Source organism: Amphibalanus amphitrite, unplaced genomic scaffold, assembly GCF_019059575.1.
Source record: "Amphibalanus amphitrite isolate SeventyFive unplaced genomic scaffold, NRLGWU_Aamphi_draft 000401F_arrow, whole genome shotgun sequence".
Lineage (NCBI taxonomy): Eukaryota > Metazoa > Arthropoda > Thecostraca > Balanomorpha > Balanidae > Amphibalanus > Amphibalanus amphitrite.
In genome coordinates, this window is record NW_024881895.1 from 348,016 (window position 1) to 365,219 (window position 17,204).

General features: G+C 50.2%; 2 protein-coding genes across 4 annotated transcripts in view; one reads left to right on the forward strand and one right to left on the reverse strand.

The window, feature by feature from the left end:
• Positions 1–17,204, reverse strand: part of LOC122390577 (cytokine receptor-like) — a 77,549-nt gene that overhangs the window by 16,817 nt on the left and 43,528 nt on the right. For 2 of the 3 annotated variants that reach the window (XM_043383667.1, XM_043383668.1), the window contains 2 exons: positions 5,074–5,282; positions 2,067–2,218 (listed from right to left, as the gene is read on the reverse strand). In XM_043383667.1, the coding sequence (XP_043239602.1) occupies positions 2,067–2,218; positions 5,074–5,282 (361 nt within the window). The remainder of the gene's footprint in view (positions 1–2,066; positions 2,219–5,073; positions 5,283–17,204) is intronic. The other variant, XM_043383669.1, reaches the window with a different exon arrangement.
• LOC122390579 lies at positions 11,817–16,574 on the forward strand. Its single transcript, XM_043383670.1, has 2 exons — positions 11,817–15,179; positions 15,558–16,574. The coding sequence occupies exons 1-2, from the start codon at positions 12,162–12,164 to the stop codon at positions 16,278–16,280; spliced, it is 3,741 nt and encodes a 1,246-aa protein (XP_043239605.1). The 5' UTR covers positions 11,817–12,161; the 3' UTR covers positions 16,281–16,574.

The window sequence follows — 17,204 nt, forward strand, 5'->3', positions numbered from 1 at the left end:
AAACAGGCAAAACTTGAAGAGTGGACTAACATTATTAGGTCTTGATGGTAAATATGGCTATTATAAATCTAAACGTATATTATAGCTTCGGGTAAAAGTCACTCATAACTTCATTCCAATAACGTTCCTAAAAATAAGTGTGACGCTGCAGCTGCTGCACTTGGTGTTAATGAGTGATCCTTTTAATTGCTCACTGTCATGTCTATATGTCACATTGCACGTGCCACGACCTTCAATTTTCATCACTACATGCAACGTGGGAAAGTGTATACGGATTTGCGTGTGACTCAGGTCGAGAGCTCGTAACTAACCTTGTTTTTCTGTCACCGCGGTGTTGGAAGTTACCTTAACTGCTATACTTATACAAGAGAAAGCAAACGGGATCCGACAGTCTATTTATAAGAGCCTCACTGAAAACTTATGTCATAACTTGTGTTATGATTAATATTTGTAGCTGGTCCATTGGTTGCCAAACCTACTATGGCCGATGAGAGGATAAATATAAGTTAAGGTAGTTAAAAATACAGGAAATTAGCTTCGGCCACTCTTATCGGTGATTTCTATGACGAAATTTCTACGAAGCAGCATCAAAACATAATTCTCCATTTAACCTCAGCGTGAAAATCCCGAAAAAAATAATGCAAAACGTGACTCCTAAGCATCGTTTTTTAAACCAATTGTATTACACCCGCAAGGAACTACTGCGAAAGCCAAATGCGTGACATTCACAAACGACATTACACCGGAGAGATGGATTGAACGCGTTACAGCAATGTGCAGCCCGGGAGCAGCCGTCTGAGAAGACCTCGTGCCAGGGCCAGACCTCCCGAAGATCATCCACAGGTTACTGGCACAGTTTAGTCAGAATACCACTCTGATAGATCGTGCTGTAGTTTCCGCTCCTTTGTATGTTTTTGTAGCGTGTGTTGTTAATAGCAGCACACTAAATGAATGTTGAAGTACAATGTCATGCCTATGTCACAGTGGATTGCTCAATGTGATTGATATACTTCACCGAAATCAAATAATTGTTTCGATGTCATTCCAATAAGGTTTACAGTTAATCATCGGATAACGAGTGGTACCCATCTTGGTATCATTGTGTGCAGCCGCAGCGACCTGCAGTGACCGGTCCTCGGCTCTGGGCCGGGGGGCGTACGCCGGAGCGGCCGCCTCTCCGTGCCGAATAAGGAAGTTGGTGAGCCGATACAATCGGCGGCAGCCGCACCTTCCTGAGACCCCCTGGTGGGGGGGGGGGGGGGGGGGGCTCGACCAATCCCTGCCATAAGCCGCCCTAAGACTCTGATGACGTGAAGATTTATGAGCCGCAGACAGGTCATTAGCGGGGTAGCCGCGCCACAGCAGCGCCCCTGAAAGCACTGCTTGCCGCGGCCACAGGCCAACCCCGTGAGCGCCCCTCAATCGGCCGGTGAGGACACATCAGAAGGGACGGGGAGAGGGTGTGGAGGAGCAGCGGAGGAACGGGGAGGGGTGTGGAGGAGCAGTCTCCCCACATGACAAGCTCCTTGGCCGCGCTCCCGTGCGCCGGCCCCCGGCTGAAGTAAGCCACCGGACCAGTAGGCCGAATGCGGTTAGTCGCGCCTACTTCACCACCGGCTTACACGGCTGGAATGTGGCTGGGGGTACCTCAACATATGGAAGGATCAGCGCGAGTGATGCAAGGAGCTTCTGCATGCATGGCGGCGTGGATTATTCACCCCACATTGGACAGTGTCTTTTATTTAGCGAGTTCCGCTAAGAAGCTTTTTATCGACGGTCTCATAATGCATACGCCTCCTGTAGCTGGTTTAGCATATGCAAAGAACTAGCGTTGACCGTTCATTCATTTTTCTCGGGCAAGGCAAGCTTTGTTTTGTTGGCCTAGCGGCGAGCCGGTACTTAACTTGACCGTAAAACGTTACTCATACTCCACAGAAGAGAGCAGTCCATTGTCCTAGGCCGAGGCAGGAGCTTAGAGTTAATCTCTGCGACTGTCACATGTTAGCAATAGGTGCAATAGCCTTTACCTATAGTCAGCGACTCGCTGACCCTTGGTGACCGTTTACCTGCGGCTGGGGGTCCCACGGCGATGTGTAGGTGACCTCGAAGTCGAGCGGCCGCGGGAAACTGTCCATGGGCCAGCCGACCTCCGTTTCCAGCAGCACTGAACTGGTGGTGACCTCTGCGCTGCTGACCCGCTCCGGAGCCGCCGGCAGAACTGTGGGAGCACCGGGACACGTCAGATGAAGTGAACGTGGAATGGTTGTGTGCTAATACTGGACACGGGAGTCGCCTGTAGTAAATACAGCCACTGAATGAAAGGTGAGTGCTTAGTAAGGATAAGTAGAATAGTTGCTGCGTCATTGGCATACTGTAGTGGTGATCGATCCGTAGAGACTATCGCTTGTGACTGGTTAGAGCATCAACTACTAAGCGGAACAAGTCTTGGCCCTGCGCCCTCTCGGCCGTAGTACAGCCTAAAACTTGCTCTGTATGTATTTGATAAAAGGACTTGTGTTGCAAATTGTGATTTAGATTCACGGCACTATGTCTTCATTGGACCTGGAATGATGTATGTGGTGATTTGTTCATTATGCAAGTGTAATTAAAATCAACGGGAAACAAAATTAGGCTGTAACTCACTGGCAGTAGTGCTCACATGTATACTGTACGATGTTACCGGCACATGGAAATGACTTCTACAGCAATGTGGTCAAGGGCGATGATGACTACAATTGCTGAAACGTAATTCTGCTGTCGATGAAAATGAAATGGATATGGAAATATGTTGATGATACGAGGAGCTATAGGCATTGAAGATGCATCACGAAAAGCATACAGTAAATCATTAATAACACATAGTCATAAGACAGTAAATTAGTCATATATAGGAAAATACGGTCTATGTCTTGGTTGATGTCTTTATTTGTGAGCACTGAGCACCCTCTACCCCAAACATCAATCACATCGCACCGTGCCCACGGGTGTCGGCAGGGAAACAGCCGCTCCCCGGCCAATTGGCGTAGGCAGGCCGGTTCCCGGACTAATTTTGCTAACGGTGCCGGCCACGGTACCCAAGGGACGCCCGTGGTAACCCATGCCGAACGCAGCCCCACTAGTCGGCTGGTCATGTGAAACACACCGGGAGCCGAGCCGGGCCCTCTGTGACATCAGCAAGAGGGAACGGATAGCGGTTTGGTTGACAGGCGTGAAATGCGTCAAAGTATTAAACCATCGATCGATAAATATTGAGTTTACTGCAAGAAGGTACAACAAAGCGAAATAAAGAGAAAAGGGTAAAAATGTGCCCAACATGGTATGTTTTAGGTCGAGGAAATCTGTGACATTTATCCGATGCTTGTAGTGACAGACGGTGTCGGATTTTTTCGTTACCTGAGGCAGGTGTACTAGAAAGGACGCCAAAACCTAAGAAAAATGATGATATCGAAGCCACAGTACAGACCGACACAGGACCACAATGGGGGAATCCACGTCCGATTCGTGGAAAAGATCCTATTGGTGCGTCATAGCCCACGGGTGAGAACATGGTAAAACGTGTTTAACTACGCCGATTGTGTTCTCAACTTATCATGCCAATCAAAAACAGAAAACAGGGCTCAACACTCAGCTTCTTTATCAGAACGAGGCAAGAAGAATACAAGACGTACGTCTAAGAGCTCTAGCACGGATTACTGTCAAAAGTATTGTGATGCATTACGTGCTTATCATATCCGTAAAATAGTAGAGTTTGGGCTCGCCTACAGGAAAATTGGATTTGGCTCAGTACACCCATGTCGCTGATCTTTACACATTGCTAAAATATATTTCCTGGTGGATCGAAATAGCCAACAAACCGTTACCGATGCACTTTAAGGCGAGGCTGTCGAAAATAATGGATTATAAACATACCAGTGAATAACGTCAAGTGCGTATAGTTGCCAAATATAGCCAAAATCGTCCAGAACAACCTACTAATTCAAGACAATAAAAAGGACACGAATAGAAAAGGAAATGTTTTCGTTCAAAGAAATCGTGCAGACTTTTACTTGAAGTACCTACTGTGTTAATATGTTACTGATTGGCCTCCAATGGGTACGTGATGACTTATGATTAAAATCTATAAAACACACGCAGACCGCAGTAACACACAACACACTGCACGTATTTATTGTTACATAGTTATGGCATATGAAGATGATTTTATAGGAGATGACCTTATGGCTAGGAAATGGAACAAAATAAATATAACTTGCGCCGCTTGAACAATTAAAACTATTATCTCTATAGTTGCCGTACTAATTCAAAGTTATTCCAGGAAGTAGACCGTCGTGTAACTGTTTGAGAGGTCGCGGCTTACATAACACCTCCATTGGGAGGCGCGGTTTCAGCTGCAGAGCGGTGTCTTTGACGGCCGCTGGTGTCTGTTTACTCGTCCCCCATGTTCTGCACGGCCCGCCCTCCCCGGACCGAACCGATCAGATCCGAGCGGCTCCGTAATCCCCAGACAAATCGGCGCTCTCACATTTCACAGCCTTGGTCAACCCCCGGCACATGACCGTGATAAACTTGTCATGAGTGTGATATGAATCACGTGAGTCACTCAAACACATTCCTGTCGTCGAGAAACTGAGAGCAACCGGTACACTAACGTTAAACAGTCTGAAGACGGACCTCGTCCGGTTATACATACAAGAGCGGGACGGATAAACATCCAGGAAAAATAGGTTTATCAGAAGGAATCAATCGTCAATCGGCATTAACTACTGATCATTTGGAACCGAACAAGACTAGGAAGGAGTTCAGGAAGTCAATTACAGCGTAGCTGACTCGATATTCACCAACAGTAGCCGACAAGAACATCAAAAATCGATCCAACGAGAAGGGAAAAGCGGGATTGTCAGAAGCACTACACAGCATCAGGCACCCTGTGACTCTTCCTGCTCCATTTCCTTCCTTTCCTCGCATCTGCTCCCTATCCACATTACCTGGCACTCCCTAATAACGAACAGCCCCCAGAGCAGCCCCCGTTCCACCATTCGGACACCCGTTGGACGCCCCCGCCGCACCACTCACCTATGGCGAAGTTGTTGACCAGGCCGAGCCACTGAAGTCGCGTGCCCAGTGCGTTGGTGATGTTCATGGTGAAGTTGTAGTAGGTGGCTCCGGTGCGGTAGACGGGCTGCGTCTTCTCGGTGATGGAGCAGGTCGTCCGGTACTCTGGCAGCTCGTAGTCGTACAGCGGACAGCGCACCCACTGCTCTCTGGGCGGCGAGTCCAGCGGGCTGCACGTCAGCGGCGCAGACGTGCAGACGTGCAGAGAGGGAGAGAGAGAGGGAGAGACGGCACGCCGTCAGACAGAGCAGGCAAGAAGACGCGACAGTCGTGCACACAAGAGGTGAAGGTGCTTGACACAGAAGAACGGAGAACTTGTTTAATGCAGTCGTTTAACATGCAAGCTATAAGATAACATTAATGATGCGATCGGATTTAATGCAATGAAACATCTCTTATCACTAGAACAACACCTAGTTGTCAGCAAAGGTAATCATAGAGATAGAACATGTAAGAAGCAATAATAATTTCCGTGGAGCTGGGAATTGCACATATCAACTATGAAAGGCACACTAGTTAGACAAAACTCACTTGCGAGATAATTGATAAATGTAATCAAAACGAATGAAATGTTTTGTTCATGCGGGACGTTCTTGTAAGAAGACATTGTACATGTCGTTAGGCACTAATTATGCATAGCCATGAGTCTAGGGCATAAAGAAACTAATGATGGATTCCGCAAGGGGTTCTCTACATATATGCCCATTCTTTTAATTCAAGACCTGATAGCAAAGGCCTTAGAAGAGGATAATATAGTGGTTGGTATATTTCTTGATCTGAAAAAAGCCTTTCAGATACTGTAGACCACAACCTGCTCTGCCAGAAACTTAAAAAATATGGGGTCTGCAATACAGCATACAAAATAGTAAAATCATATCTCACTGATCGTCAACAAACAGTAGAAGTAAGAGGCAAGTATTCTGATTTCAAAAATATAGATGTTGGTGTACCCCAAGGATCAATTTTGGGGCCACTGCTTTTCATTATTTACATAAATGACCTTGAAAATATTGATAAAAATGTTGAGTATTCTATTTATGCTGATGATACAGCAGTTTTCTTCAAACACCACAACCCGGATGAACTGCAATATGTGATAAATAGAATAATGCCTAAGATATCTGAATGGCCTCATTCAAATTACCTTTCATTGAATGCATCCAAAACAGTTTATCAACTGTACACAAAACGGAAAAGTAATGTGACCATAGACATAGCAATAAACAGCATTGCTATAAAAAGACAAGATACTGTAAAATACCTTGGTGTGCTCATAGATGATGACATGAAATTTATTTCTCATATAAATACAATTACTAGTACAGTAAGTCGCAACTTAGGCATGATAGGTAGAGTCAGACCTTTTGTGGGAAGTAGACAACTGCTTTGTCTTTACAATGCAATCGTACTTCCATACATTAACTACTGTTGTTTTATCTGGGGTTCTGGATATGCTCATCACACTTCAAAGCTTCTGACACTACAGAAAAGAATCATGCGAATAATTGAGGGAATCCATATCCCTCAAAGTGCCAGTCCGGTGTTTAAAAAATATAATATCTTGAAGGTACAGGACATCGCAAAACTGCAAATAATGCTTATCATGCATAGATACATATGCAACACACTCCCACCCCAAATTAAAAAGTTATTCAGTATTTATGCTGAAAACAACTATGGGATCAGACAACGCAAGCATTTTAAAAATAGTTTTTCAACTAAAAACTATAGACTATGCACCATAAGTTGCTTAGGACCAAAGCTGTGGAACACCATCATGGCACCAACTTCTCCACTAAGTGAAGTACCGAAATCCAAAGCAGTGGTAAAGAAGTTGGTGAAAGATCATTTCATATCAAAATATTGATATTTGATAGAATTGTTCATCTTTTCAGGGTACCATCTATGTACCAACATATATGTTAGTTGATGCTCCAACATTTATTATACTTTACAGCTACTTCATTGTTTTGCTGTAGATATCATAACTAGTGTAATATACATATGCCCAATATGTATGATATGTATATGTATGCTGTGTATGAGTATGTATATGCTATATACGCTATATATTAATATATATGTGTATATATATGGTATATAATGTGTATATGTGTGATATGTATGTATGTATGTGTATATGTGTATCAGTGTATGTGTGTGTGTGTATTTGTGTGTATGTGTATGTGTGCATATGTATATCATAATTTATATGCCTTTTGTCTGTTTACAGATATTTTCTGTATTCTATATTCTAAAGGCTCAACTGCCTTAATTTTTCCCTTTTTTCCTTTTACAGTACAGTACGGTACAGTAGGTACACTGTACAGTTACAGTACCTTTTTTCTCTTTTTTTATCACTTCTTTCACTGTACCCCAGGTACGATGACCAGTAATACATATGTAGGTACACACTTGCTGACAATACCATTGATGATGGTAATAATGGTTGTATGTTGATGTATGTTATTTACATCTCTTATTGCATTACGAATGTACGTTGATGTATGCTGTTTGTTTACATCGTTGTGTTACATGTAAGTGTTTGGTATTGACGTCCTACCGTGTATTATTGTGGTATCAAATATCACCCAATAACCATCGCTGGAACCGGTGAGACCGAGCGGCAACAAGCTTTGCTTAGCTGCGGGGTCTCACTTGGCTCCAGCAAAAGCAAACTGCTAAAATGACCAGATAATGTATGCATATATTATTTTGCATATTACTCAGAAAATTGTATAAATGTTAAATTCTCTGCATGGCTGGGTCTCCCATGATCACTTTAACCTTTTTTATTGGGGATTGTAGTGGGGGGTCAGTCAATGACTTATGAGCACATTGACTACTTTCTATCTTATGATTATACCATGCCTACATCCTCGCTCCCTTCTTGTCTTCTTTTTATTTCTTTTCCATTTCTTAGCTGGGAGTGCCGCGACATTGCTTTTTTTGTTTTTCTCTGGTGTTAACGTAAGGGTACTGTGTGTCGCTGGGTTCGAGGGTGGGGGCACTCCTGGTCACCTATTAATGGGTGGCGGCGTAGAAAAAAGAAAAAAAAATGTTCAGAAACTTAGAAGATAACACAATCGAATCATCTTTGAGTTTCAAAGATGGCACTATGTAGATAACTTATACATAATACGCTAAGGCTTGCAAGATGCATTGCATTGCGCATAACAAAGCCATTTGGTATGTGCAATGCTTCACCATTCCACCACTCCAAAGTGATTTGAGATGACTTTCATGACCGCACAGTGCTGCATAAATGCGCGACCCCTCGTGACGTCAGCTTCACATCTTGTGACGTCACCAGTGGCACGCCAGACCTACACCAAGGCACTTAGCTGGCCGGCCGAGCACACAGCATTGATATGCGGATAGTGTCTTCAGAGACCATAGATGTATCATGAGCCGCTCCCATCAGCCCCGGGATGGCCGCTCCGAGCGAAGGATATGGGGTGTGTCTGATGCTAATAGGATGTGCGATAGTTGGTTAATCACAAAGCCTCCTGATGGAGGATTCGGTCACGGTATTGGCGTAGTCAAAATCCATTCGCTGGCCTGGCTGGCTGTATGGATATTTCACAACCCGCATTATGTAAGATGAGCCAATCTCCCGGCCCTCAATCAGCCAATAGACCGTCGACAAACCATCAGTAAATTTGGCAAAGCCGTGATGAGGCGGAACATCTCCAGATAAGGAGTCACAAATCTTCTCGAAGCTGTCACCAGCACGTTAGAGCGATCGAAGGCCCGGCCGCCACACGGACTCCTATAGTGTCACTGGCAGTCGGTGAGAGAGCTCTCAAAGACCAGTGGCGGATCCTGGGGGGGGTCCACGGGGTCATGACCCCCCCCAAAAGGTCTGAGAGGGTCATTTGACCCCCCCCAAAAGCCGAAGACCTAAATGCGCTATAGACGCCGTCTTGCATGCTCAAAATCACATGTCAAACACTTCTGAGCTAATACCTTTGTTTTTCTGGATCGTGTTGCGTGAAAAGGCGTATTGAAGGCCAGAATCTTACTCATTTTTGTCTCAACCGTGCGAGCACCAGGGGATGATCCAGGAAAACTCCAAGGGGATGGTCATGAATTTAATTCGTGGTGCCCCTACCTATACGCAAAATTAAAAACTCAACGGATTTCGGCCACTTAATTTTGGTGATGTCCTATTTCCATTTTTTTATTTTGTTTGTTTTATTTTTAGTGCCCCTGGGCCCTGGCAGGTCAAAATCACGTCGGAGGCGAAAGAAATTCACGGGAATCCCAAAAATCACGTCAGGACATTCAGGGCACTCTGACCAGCCTGACAGCTAGGGCCCTTCTTACTTCCTGGGGCCTCCAGTGAATAACCGCTAGTGTCTGTGTCGGCCCCTCTGACTCCTCAGTAGGTAGGAGGCCCTCTGTAGAGGAGACCCTCTGTGGAAAGGAGACCGCCTGAATGCAGAAGGCCCTCTGAAGAGAGGAGACCCGCTGTAGAGAGAAGGCCCTCTGAAGAAAGGAGGCTCTCTGTAGAGAAGAGGCCCTCTGAAGAGAGGAAGCCCTTTGCAGAGATGAGGTCCTCTGGCTCTTTGAAGAGAGGAGGTCCTCTGTAAAGGAGGCCCTCTGAAAGGGAGAGACCCTCAGTAGAGAGGAAGCCCTCTGTAGAGAGGAAGCCTTCTGTAGTTAAGAGGCCCTGTGAAAAGAGGAGGCCCGCAGTAGAGATCGGTGGTCCTCTGTAGAGAGGAGACCCCCTCTGTGTTTTGACAAATGTTTTTGCAAATTTTTCGCGGCGCTTCGCGCCGCCGATTCATGTACATACGTACAGGTCAATATGAAATCGTGACTGTAATTACATAAACCAACCGTGTCAAATTGAATCAGAATTCATATGTGTACTGTGAAGAAACTCCGGCTTGTACTGCCATGCTAAAAGGGTGGTAAAATTTGTGTTTTGGAGCGGAGCTGTGTTTTGACACATTCTTTTGCAAATGTTCTCGGCGCTTCGCGCCGCCGATTTATACACCAATCAATAAGAGAGATCGTGACTGTAATAACACCAACCGTGTCAAATTGAATCGGAATTCATATGTGCACTGTGAAGGAACTCCGGCTTGTACTAGCATGCTAAAAGGGTTGTAATATTTGTGTTTTAGAGCTGTGTTTTGACAACTTTTTTCAAATTTTTGCGGCGCTTCGCGCCGCCGATTCATACACAGGTCAATAAGAGAGATCGTGACTGTATGCTACTAATGCATTGGGCATTAGACTAATGCATAAGTGAGGTAACTATGTCTACTACTTCTGGGTTTTTAAGTCGGTCGATCCGCCCCCCCCCCCCCCCCAGTAAAAAAATCCGTGGCGACGCTCCTCTATAGGTGGGTTTCACTAACTAAAACTACTGAGCCGAGTGACTTACGATAAAACTTCAACTCAGAAACGACGAAGATCAAATGTCATTTGATCTCGACATACTCGCTCCCTACCCCCCCCCCCCCCCGGTCGTCAGAATTCATTCATCAGACCTGGCATGTCGGCCGACTGGTGACCCCCCCCAAAACGTTCCCCTAGATCCGCCCTTGTCAAAGACAGGCTGAAACAGCCCACCGTTTTAGAATGGATGAATTGGGAACTGAGAAGTGCAAACAAGTCTTCAATTGGGAACTGAAAAGTGGAAACAAACCTTCTGCCATGTCACCTGCTTTTATATGTGCCTGCTTTTTATAATTTCGACCTCGGACCTACCCTCAGTCATTTCTGGTGTTCAAAGTACACAAATCACCACATCTAAACCACCAGAGCAGCGCCAATGGCATCAGTCCGTGACAGAAAACATTACCATGGGACACCATCCGTGACACTCTCGGGAATGGCACGGAAAAGGGGCCATCCCACCGCCGGGTCACGCCTCTCCATGGCCCGAGATACCGCCCTTGTGACCGGGAGATACCTCTCCGTGACCGGGAGATTCCTCTCCGTGACCGGTAGATACCGCTCTGTGACCGGTAGATACCGCTCTGTGACCGGCAGATACCGCTCTGTGACCGGGAGATACGCTCTGTGACCGGGAGATACCGCTCTGTGACCGGCAGATACCATCGAGAACTAGTTCACGCCGGTTCTCAGCTGCGCCGTGTGAGAGTACACACTTGTGTCCACAGCTGGCCCGCGCTGACACAGCCGGCGGCGCCTCCCTGTTCGCGGGATACGGACACCGCTTCTCGGTAGGTGCTCGAAATCCCGCGACCTTGGAGGTAGGTATACCGAGTCCTTGAGTCCAGAGAGCGAGCTCATTCACATCGGTAGTGTGATGTATTGGTCCGCATCAGCGTTTTTATCGTCAGTCTCTCTTCCTCTCTCTTTCTCTCTCCCTCTCTCTCTCTTTCTCTCGCTCTCTCTCTCTCCTCTCTCTCTCTCTCTCTCTCTCTCTCTCTCTTCCACACTCTCTCCCTTCCTTCCTTCCTCTCTACCACTTTTCTCTTCACCCCTCTCCTCTCTTGTCCTTTACTCACCGCCTCATAGTTATCACCTCCTTTCCTCCTCTCCACCGTACCTTCACCCTCCCTATTAACTCCCTCTCTCCACCTCTCCTTGTGTGACGTCATCACCTCAGCTCATCAGATACCCGTCCATCCGGGCCAGTTTTCGGTCCAGGCAGGCTCGGCTGATCCCGGGGCGGGAGGCCGAACTATCCTTGAAAGCGAAGTGACCGGGTTCACCCAGTGGCACCTGCACACCTTCAGACAGGCGCCTGTCATCGGCGTCGGCTCGATGTCTCGTCTCGGCACACCGGGATTAGCTTTCATCTTGTGGTGTCGTAATGTCACGTGAGGTCGGGTCACAGGACCAGTGCTGCCGCCTGGTGGTGACACGATCCGGGTACGACCGGCTCGCGGAGCGGGAGTCGCCCGCTGACGCTTGAGCCGCGCGGAGCTGCGCTTACGTTATTCTTTTGTATTGTTATTCGTTCGTTAAATATAGGTACTGCGAGACAGTACATAATTCTGGCGACGAGGATCAGTGATCAGTGATCAGTGAACAGTGACAGAAGATCTGGCACCAGCAGCAAGATGGAAGGGATTCGTCCACCGGGACCATTTCTGGCCACGGCAGCGACTGCAAGCATCCCTTGGTCGGCCTGGTATGCAGACTTCGAACTGTACGCGACAGCCATCGGCTGGTCGCAGTGGGATCCAGCTCGGCAGCAAGCGCTCCTGTTACACTGCCTGGGGCAGGAGGGTCGGCGTCGGTACCGGGTGGCGGCCGAGGCGGCCACTGCGGCACAACATCGGGTCACGGCGTGCCCTCCGGCGACAACAGAGGTCAGCGGGACGAGCGAACCGGGAGCTAGCGGGACGGAGACAGCACCGCAGGTGAAGCGTGAGTCACAAGGTAATGTGATGTCAGATTGTCTCTCGCTACTCCAGCAACTGTTTGAAAAGCCTAGAGATGTCATGTCTGAGAGGATAAAGTTCCGTAGATGTCGTCAGAAGCCGGGTGAAACAGTCACTGTATTTTTGACGAATCTGAGGGAACAGAGCAGACATTGTGCTTTCGGGGCTTTAGAAGATGAAATGATCCGTGATCAGTTTGTTGAAGGATGTGTGTCTAGTCGTCTGCGTGATCGCTTGTGTGTGGAGGACCAGCTGACACTACAGCGCCTCGAGTCCATAGCTCTGGCGGAGGACCGAGCCGTGGACAGACAGCGTCTGTTCGGAGAGGGAGGTGGAGCCAGTCGGCGTGACCACCCCGCCTCACCAGTCTCACCGCCGGTCGAGGTGGCTCTCGCGACTCGGAAGACGTCATCGGCGCCGGTGGGTCAGCACACAAAAGGCAAGTCATGCTATGCATGTGGGCGACTGGGACACGTATCCACTGATGATGACTGTCCTGCTAAGGGGAAGAAGTGCAGGAAATGTGGTGCAGTTGGGCACTTTGCAGTGAGATGTCGCTCAAAAGTAAAACCCGTGCGATCTGTTGATGAAAATGATGCCGTGCACATTCTCGCTGTGACTCAGAATGACTGCGCTCTGAAAATGAAGGTGAAGATAGCTGGGTGTTGGATGAACATGCTGGTAGACACGGGAGCAGCAGTGTCGATCGTACCCAGACAAGTGTATGAGCAGCAACTGACTCACGTTCCTCTGCAGCCAACCACCTCCCGACTGCAGGCGTTTGGAGGCAGCCGGCTGGCGGTGGCAGGCGTGATTGCGGTGACGGTGGAGACCGAGGACGGCCGGAGCTGTCAGAGCTCTCTGTACGTGACGGACGGCAGCACAGCGCTGCTCGGACGCGATCTGCAGAGGAGTCTTCACATCTCCGTGAAGGACGGCTCAGTCGTCTGTGCGGTAGCCGACGCCGCACCGAGGTCAGTTGATGAGACAACGAACGTGCTGCCGCCCATCAGAGGGTTTGTTCACAGGGTTCAGCTGCGAGATGACGCCGTTCCGGTCCAGCAGAAGCTGAGGCCGCTACCGTTCGCCATCCGGGAGGAGGTGAAGCGACATCTGCAGGAACTGGAAGAGCAGCAGATCATCGAGAGAGTAGACGGATCACCCTGGATCTCGCCGATCGTCGTTTCTCGCCGCAGGTCAGGTCAGATCAGATTGTGTGTGGATCTGCGGGTCGTCAATGAGGCAGTCTCCACCAGTGGGTATCCGTTGCCGGACATGCAGGAGATGCTTGATCAGTTGGTGGGGGCTACCGTGTTCTCGACGCTAGACATGAAAGCCGCCTATCACCAGCTGATGCTGCACGAGGACTCGCGGAACCTGACGGCGTTCGTGACGCACGAGGGCGTGTTCCGGTATCGCAGATGCTGCTACGGTATGCGGTCGTTACCCAGCTGTTTTCAGAAGCTGATGGAGACGATCCTGCGAGGCCTGCCCGGTACCCAGGTGTATCTGGATGACGTCATCGTGGCTGGTCGTACCAGAGAGGAGCACGACGCGAGACTGAAGACGGTGATGGAGAAGCTGGAGGAGTACCAGGTGACGCTGAACGCAGATAAGTGTCACTTTGGAGTTGAGCGGATCGGTTTCCTGGGCTTCTCTGTCTCGAAAGACGGTATCGAGATCAACCCCAGTCGAGTTCAGGGTCTGCAGGAGCTGAAGGCGCCGAGTACGGTGAAGGATCTGCAAGCCATGCTGGGGCTGCTCGGGTTTTACAGCCGTTTCGTTCCAGGGTACAGCTCTCGAGTCGAGGAGCTACGGCGGCCGCTGAGGAAGGGCGCACCACCCTTCAAGTGGACGGCCGAGATGCAGTCTGCCTTCGAGGACGTGAAGGAAGCGATCCTGACGAGCTCAGCACTGGCGATGTTCGACCCGAGTCTGCCAACGACGGTGACAACGGACGCCAGTGACGTCGGTATCGGTGCAGTACTCACTCAGACGCACCCTGAAGGTGAGCGCGTGGTCGCTTTTGCGTCCAGCACACTGTCACAGGCCCAGCGTCAGTACAGCGTCACTGAGCGGGAGGCACTGGCTTGTGTCTGGTCAGTGGAGAAGTGGCACAAATACCTGTGGGGCAGGGAATTTGTACTCAGAACGGATCACCAGGCTCTCAAAACACTGATGACGTCACGTGGTGTTGGCCGAGCGGGGATGCGGATTTCTCGCTGGGCGTGCCGTCTGATGGAGTATTCTTTTTCGGTACAGCACGTCAAGGGCAGCATCAACCCAGCAGACGGCCTGTCGCGTCTGCCGGCACCGGTGGAGGTGGTGTCCGAGGACGAGCAGCTGGTGGTCGCCGCTCTCAGCGAGGAGACAGCGGCGGTGAGCGCTGACGAGCTGAAGGCGGAGTCCCGAGCTGACCACGTGCTCGGTAAGCTGAGAGATCAGATACCCCGTGCGTGGCCCCGACGCTTCAGTCAGTGCGTGCCAGAGCTGCAACCGTTCTTTCGCTGCAGGGACGAGCTCGCCGTCGTCGACGACATCATCCTGCGAGGAGGACGAGTGCTGGTACCGACTGCTCTCCGTACCAGGCTGGTGGAGCTGGCCCACGAGGGGCACCAGGGTATGGTACGGACGAAACAGAGGCTACGAGACCTCTACTGGTGGCCAGGGATGGACAGGGCGGTGGAAGAACAGGTGAGAAACTGCAGTGTCTGCTCGCTAGCAGACAAGACAGCGTCACCGAGGTGCGCGCCGCTGCAGCCTGTACCGTTCCCTGACGAGCCATGGGCAAAGCTGGGCCTCGATTTTATTGGTCCCATGGCGGGTGGCCGAATTGGACAGCGATTTGCGATTGTGGCCATTGACTATCACTCAAAATGGATAGAAGTAGGGTTTTGTGAGCACCCCACGTCTGAAGTTGTTGTTCGGTTTCTTGAGAAGTTGGCATGTCGTGAGGGCTATCCCAAGGAGGTCGTATCTGACTGTGGATCAGCGTTCACGTCTGATCGATTTGCATCGTACCTGCGAAGTGTGGGCGTCACTCATGTGCTGATCTCACCGTATCATCCGCAGTCATCCGGCCTGGTGGAGAGAGCAAACAAGTCCATCAAGGCTGCACTTCAGACGGCTGACCTGCAGAAGGCTGACAGAGCGGAATGTCTGCAGGCGTTCCTGTTCGCGTACCGGAGCACGGTGCAGGCGACGACCGGACGCACACCTGCAGAGCTGCTTCACGGCAGGCCGATGAGAGGCAAGCTCAGCGCGGCGGTGGACGTCGGTGGACGGCTTCCCGAGAGACCCGGAGAGCTGCACAGTCGGGTGGAGAAGAAGCAGGCGTATCAGAAGAGGTACTTCGACAAAACGCATCGAGTGAAGAAGCCGGACTTCGAGATCGGAGACCGGGTGCGGCATCGTCTTCCGCCTCAGTCGCGCAAGGGCAGGCCCCGCTTCTCGCGCGTGAAGAAGGTGCTCGAGCGACGGGGACCAGCGAGCTACGTGCTCGACGACGGAACGAGGGTGCACGCGGATCGGTTGACCAGCGGCGGCGGAGCGGTCACCGACAGCCGTGACGAGCAGCCGCAGCAGCGGATCGACAGCCAGCCGGAGCAGCAGGCAGCTGGCGAGACGGCGGCCGATGGCAGGCAGACTGAGCGCGGCCATGCTGAGACGAACAGCGAGCTGCCGCAGCCCGAGCAGCCGGCCGCACCTGACGCCGATCAGCCGCTGTCGCCGACGCTGAGAACCCGGTACGGACGCGAGGTGCGACGTCCGGTTCGTTACGGATTTGATGAGTGAGTGTGAGTGATGAGTGTAGAGGACTATCGTTCAGTGAGACGTGTTGAGGACTATCGTTAGTGAGACGTAGAGAGGGCTATCGTTTCTGTCCTGTTAAGGGGAGGAGAATGTGGTGTCGTAATGTCACGTGAGGTCGGGTCACAGGACCAGTGCTGCCGCCTGGTGGTGACACGATCCGGGTACGACCGGCTCGCGGAGCGGGAGTCGCCCGCTGACGCTTGAGCCGCGCGGAGCTGCGCTTACGTTATTCTTTTGTATTGTTATTCGTTCGTTAAATATAGGTACTGCGAGACAGTACACATCTGACCGGTGGCCACGGCTCATCTAACGGGAAACGGCAGACGAAGGCCCGAGGCAGGCGGCGAGGAGCAAAAAAAAAGGAGAGACAACGTCCTGACACAATGTCTCAAACTCAAAGCTAGGATCGGCGAGTGGTGGATAAGGTGGTGAGAGGCAGCTGAAACAAGTCAAGCAACTGTTTACAAAACATGAGATGAATTCAAATAATTGACTATACAACTACCAGATGACAAATGGACTGCATGCTTGTTCTGCGTGTGCCAAACGGTAGCCGTGAGGTACAAGTCGCTGACTAGAAAGTGACAGGGGTGAGATCCGTCGGGCGAACAACAGGTCGAGTGAGATTAAGAGGCGAGGAGGCTGTCGCCTCGACAGACCCGCTACCGCCTCGGCAGATTATCTGCCCTTCAGACCCGCTGCCGCTCCTGTACAGACCTACAGCCACTCCAGACAGACCCTCTGCCTTGCCGCTCCGGACAGGCCCTCTGCCGTTTCCGACAGACCCTCTGCCGCTCCTGGCAGACCCGCTGCCGCTCCTGACAGACCCTCTGCCTTGCCGCTCCTGACAGACCCGCTGCCGTTTCCGACAGACCCGCTGCCGTTTCCGACAGACCCGCTGCCGTT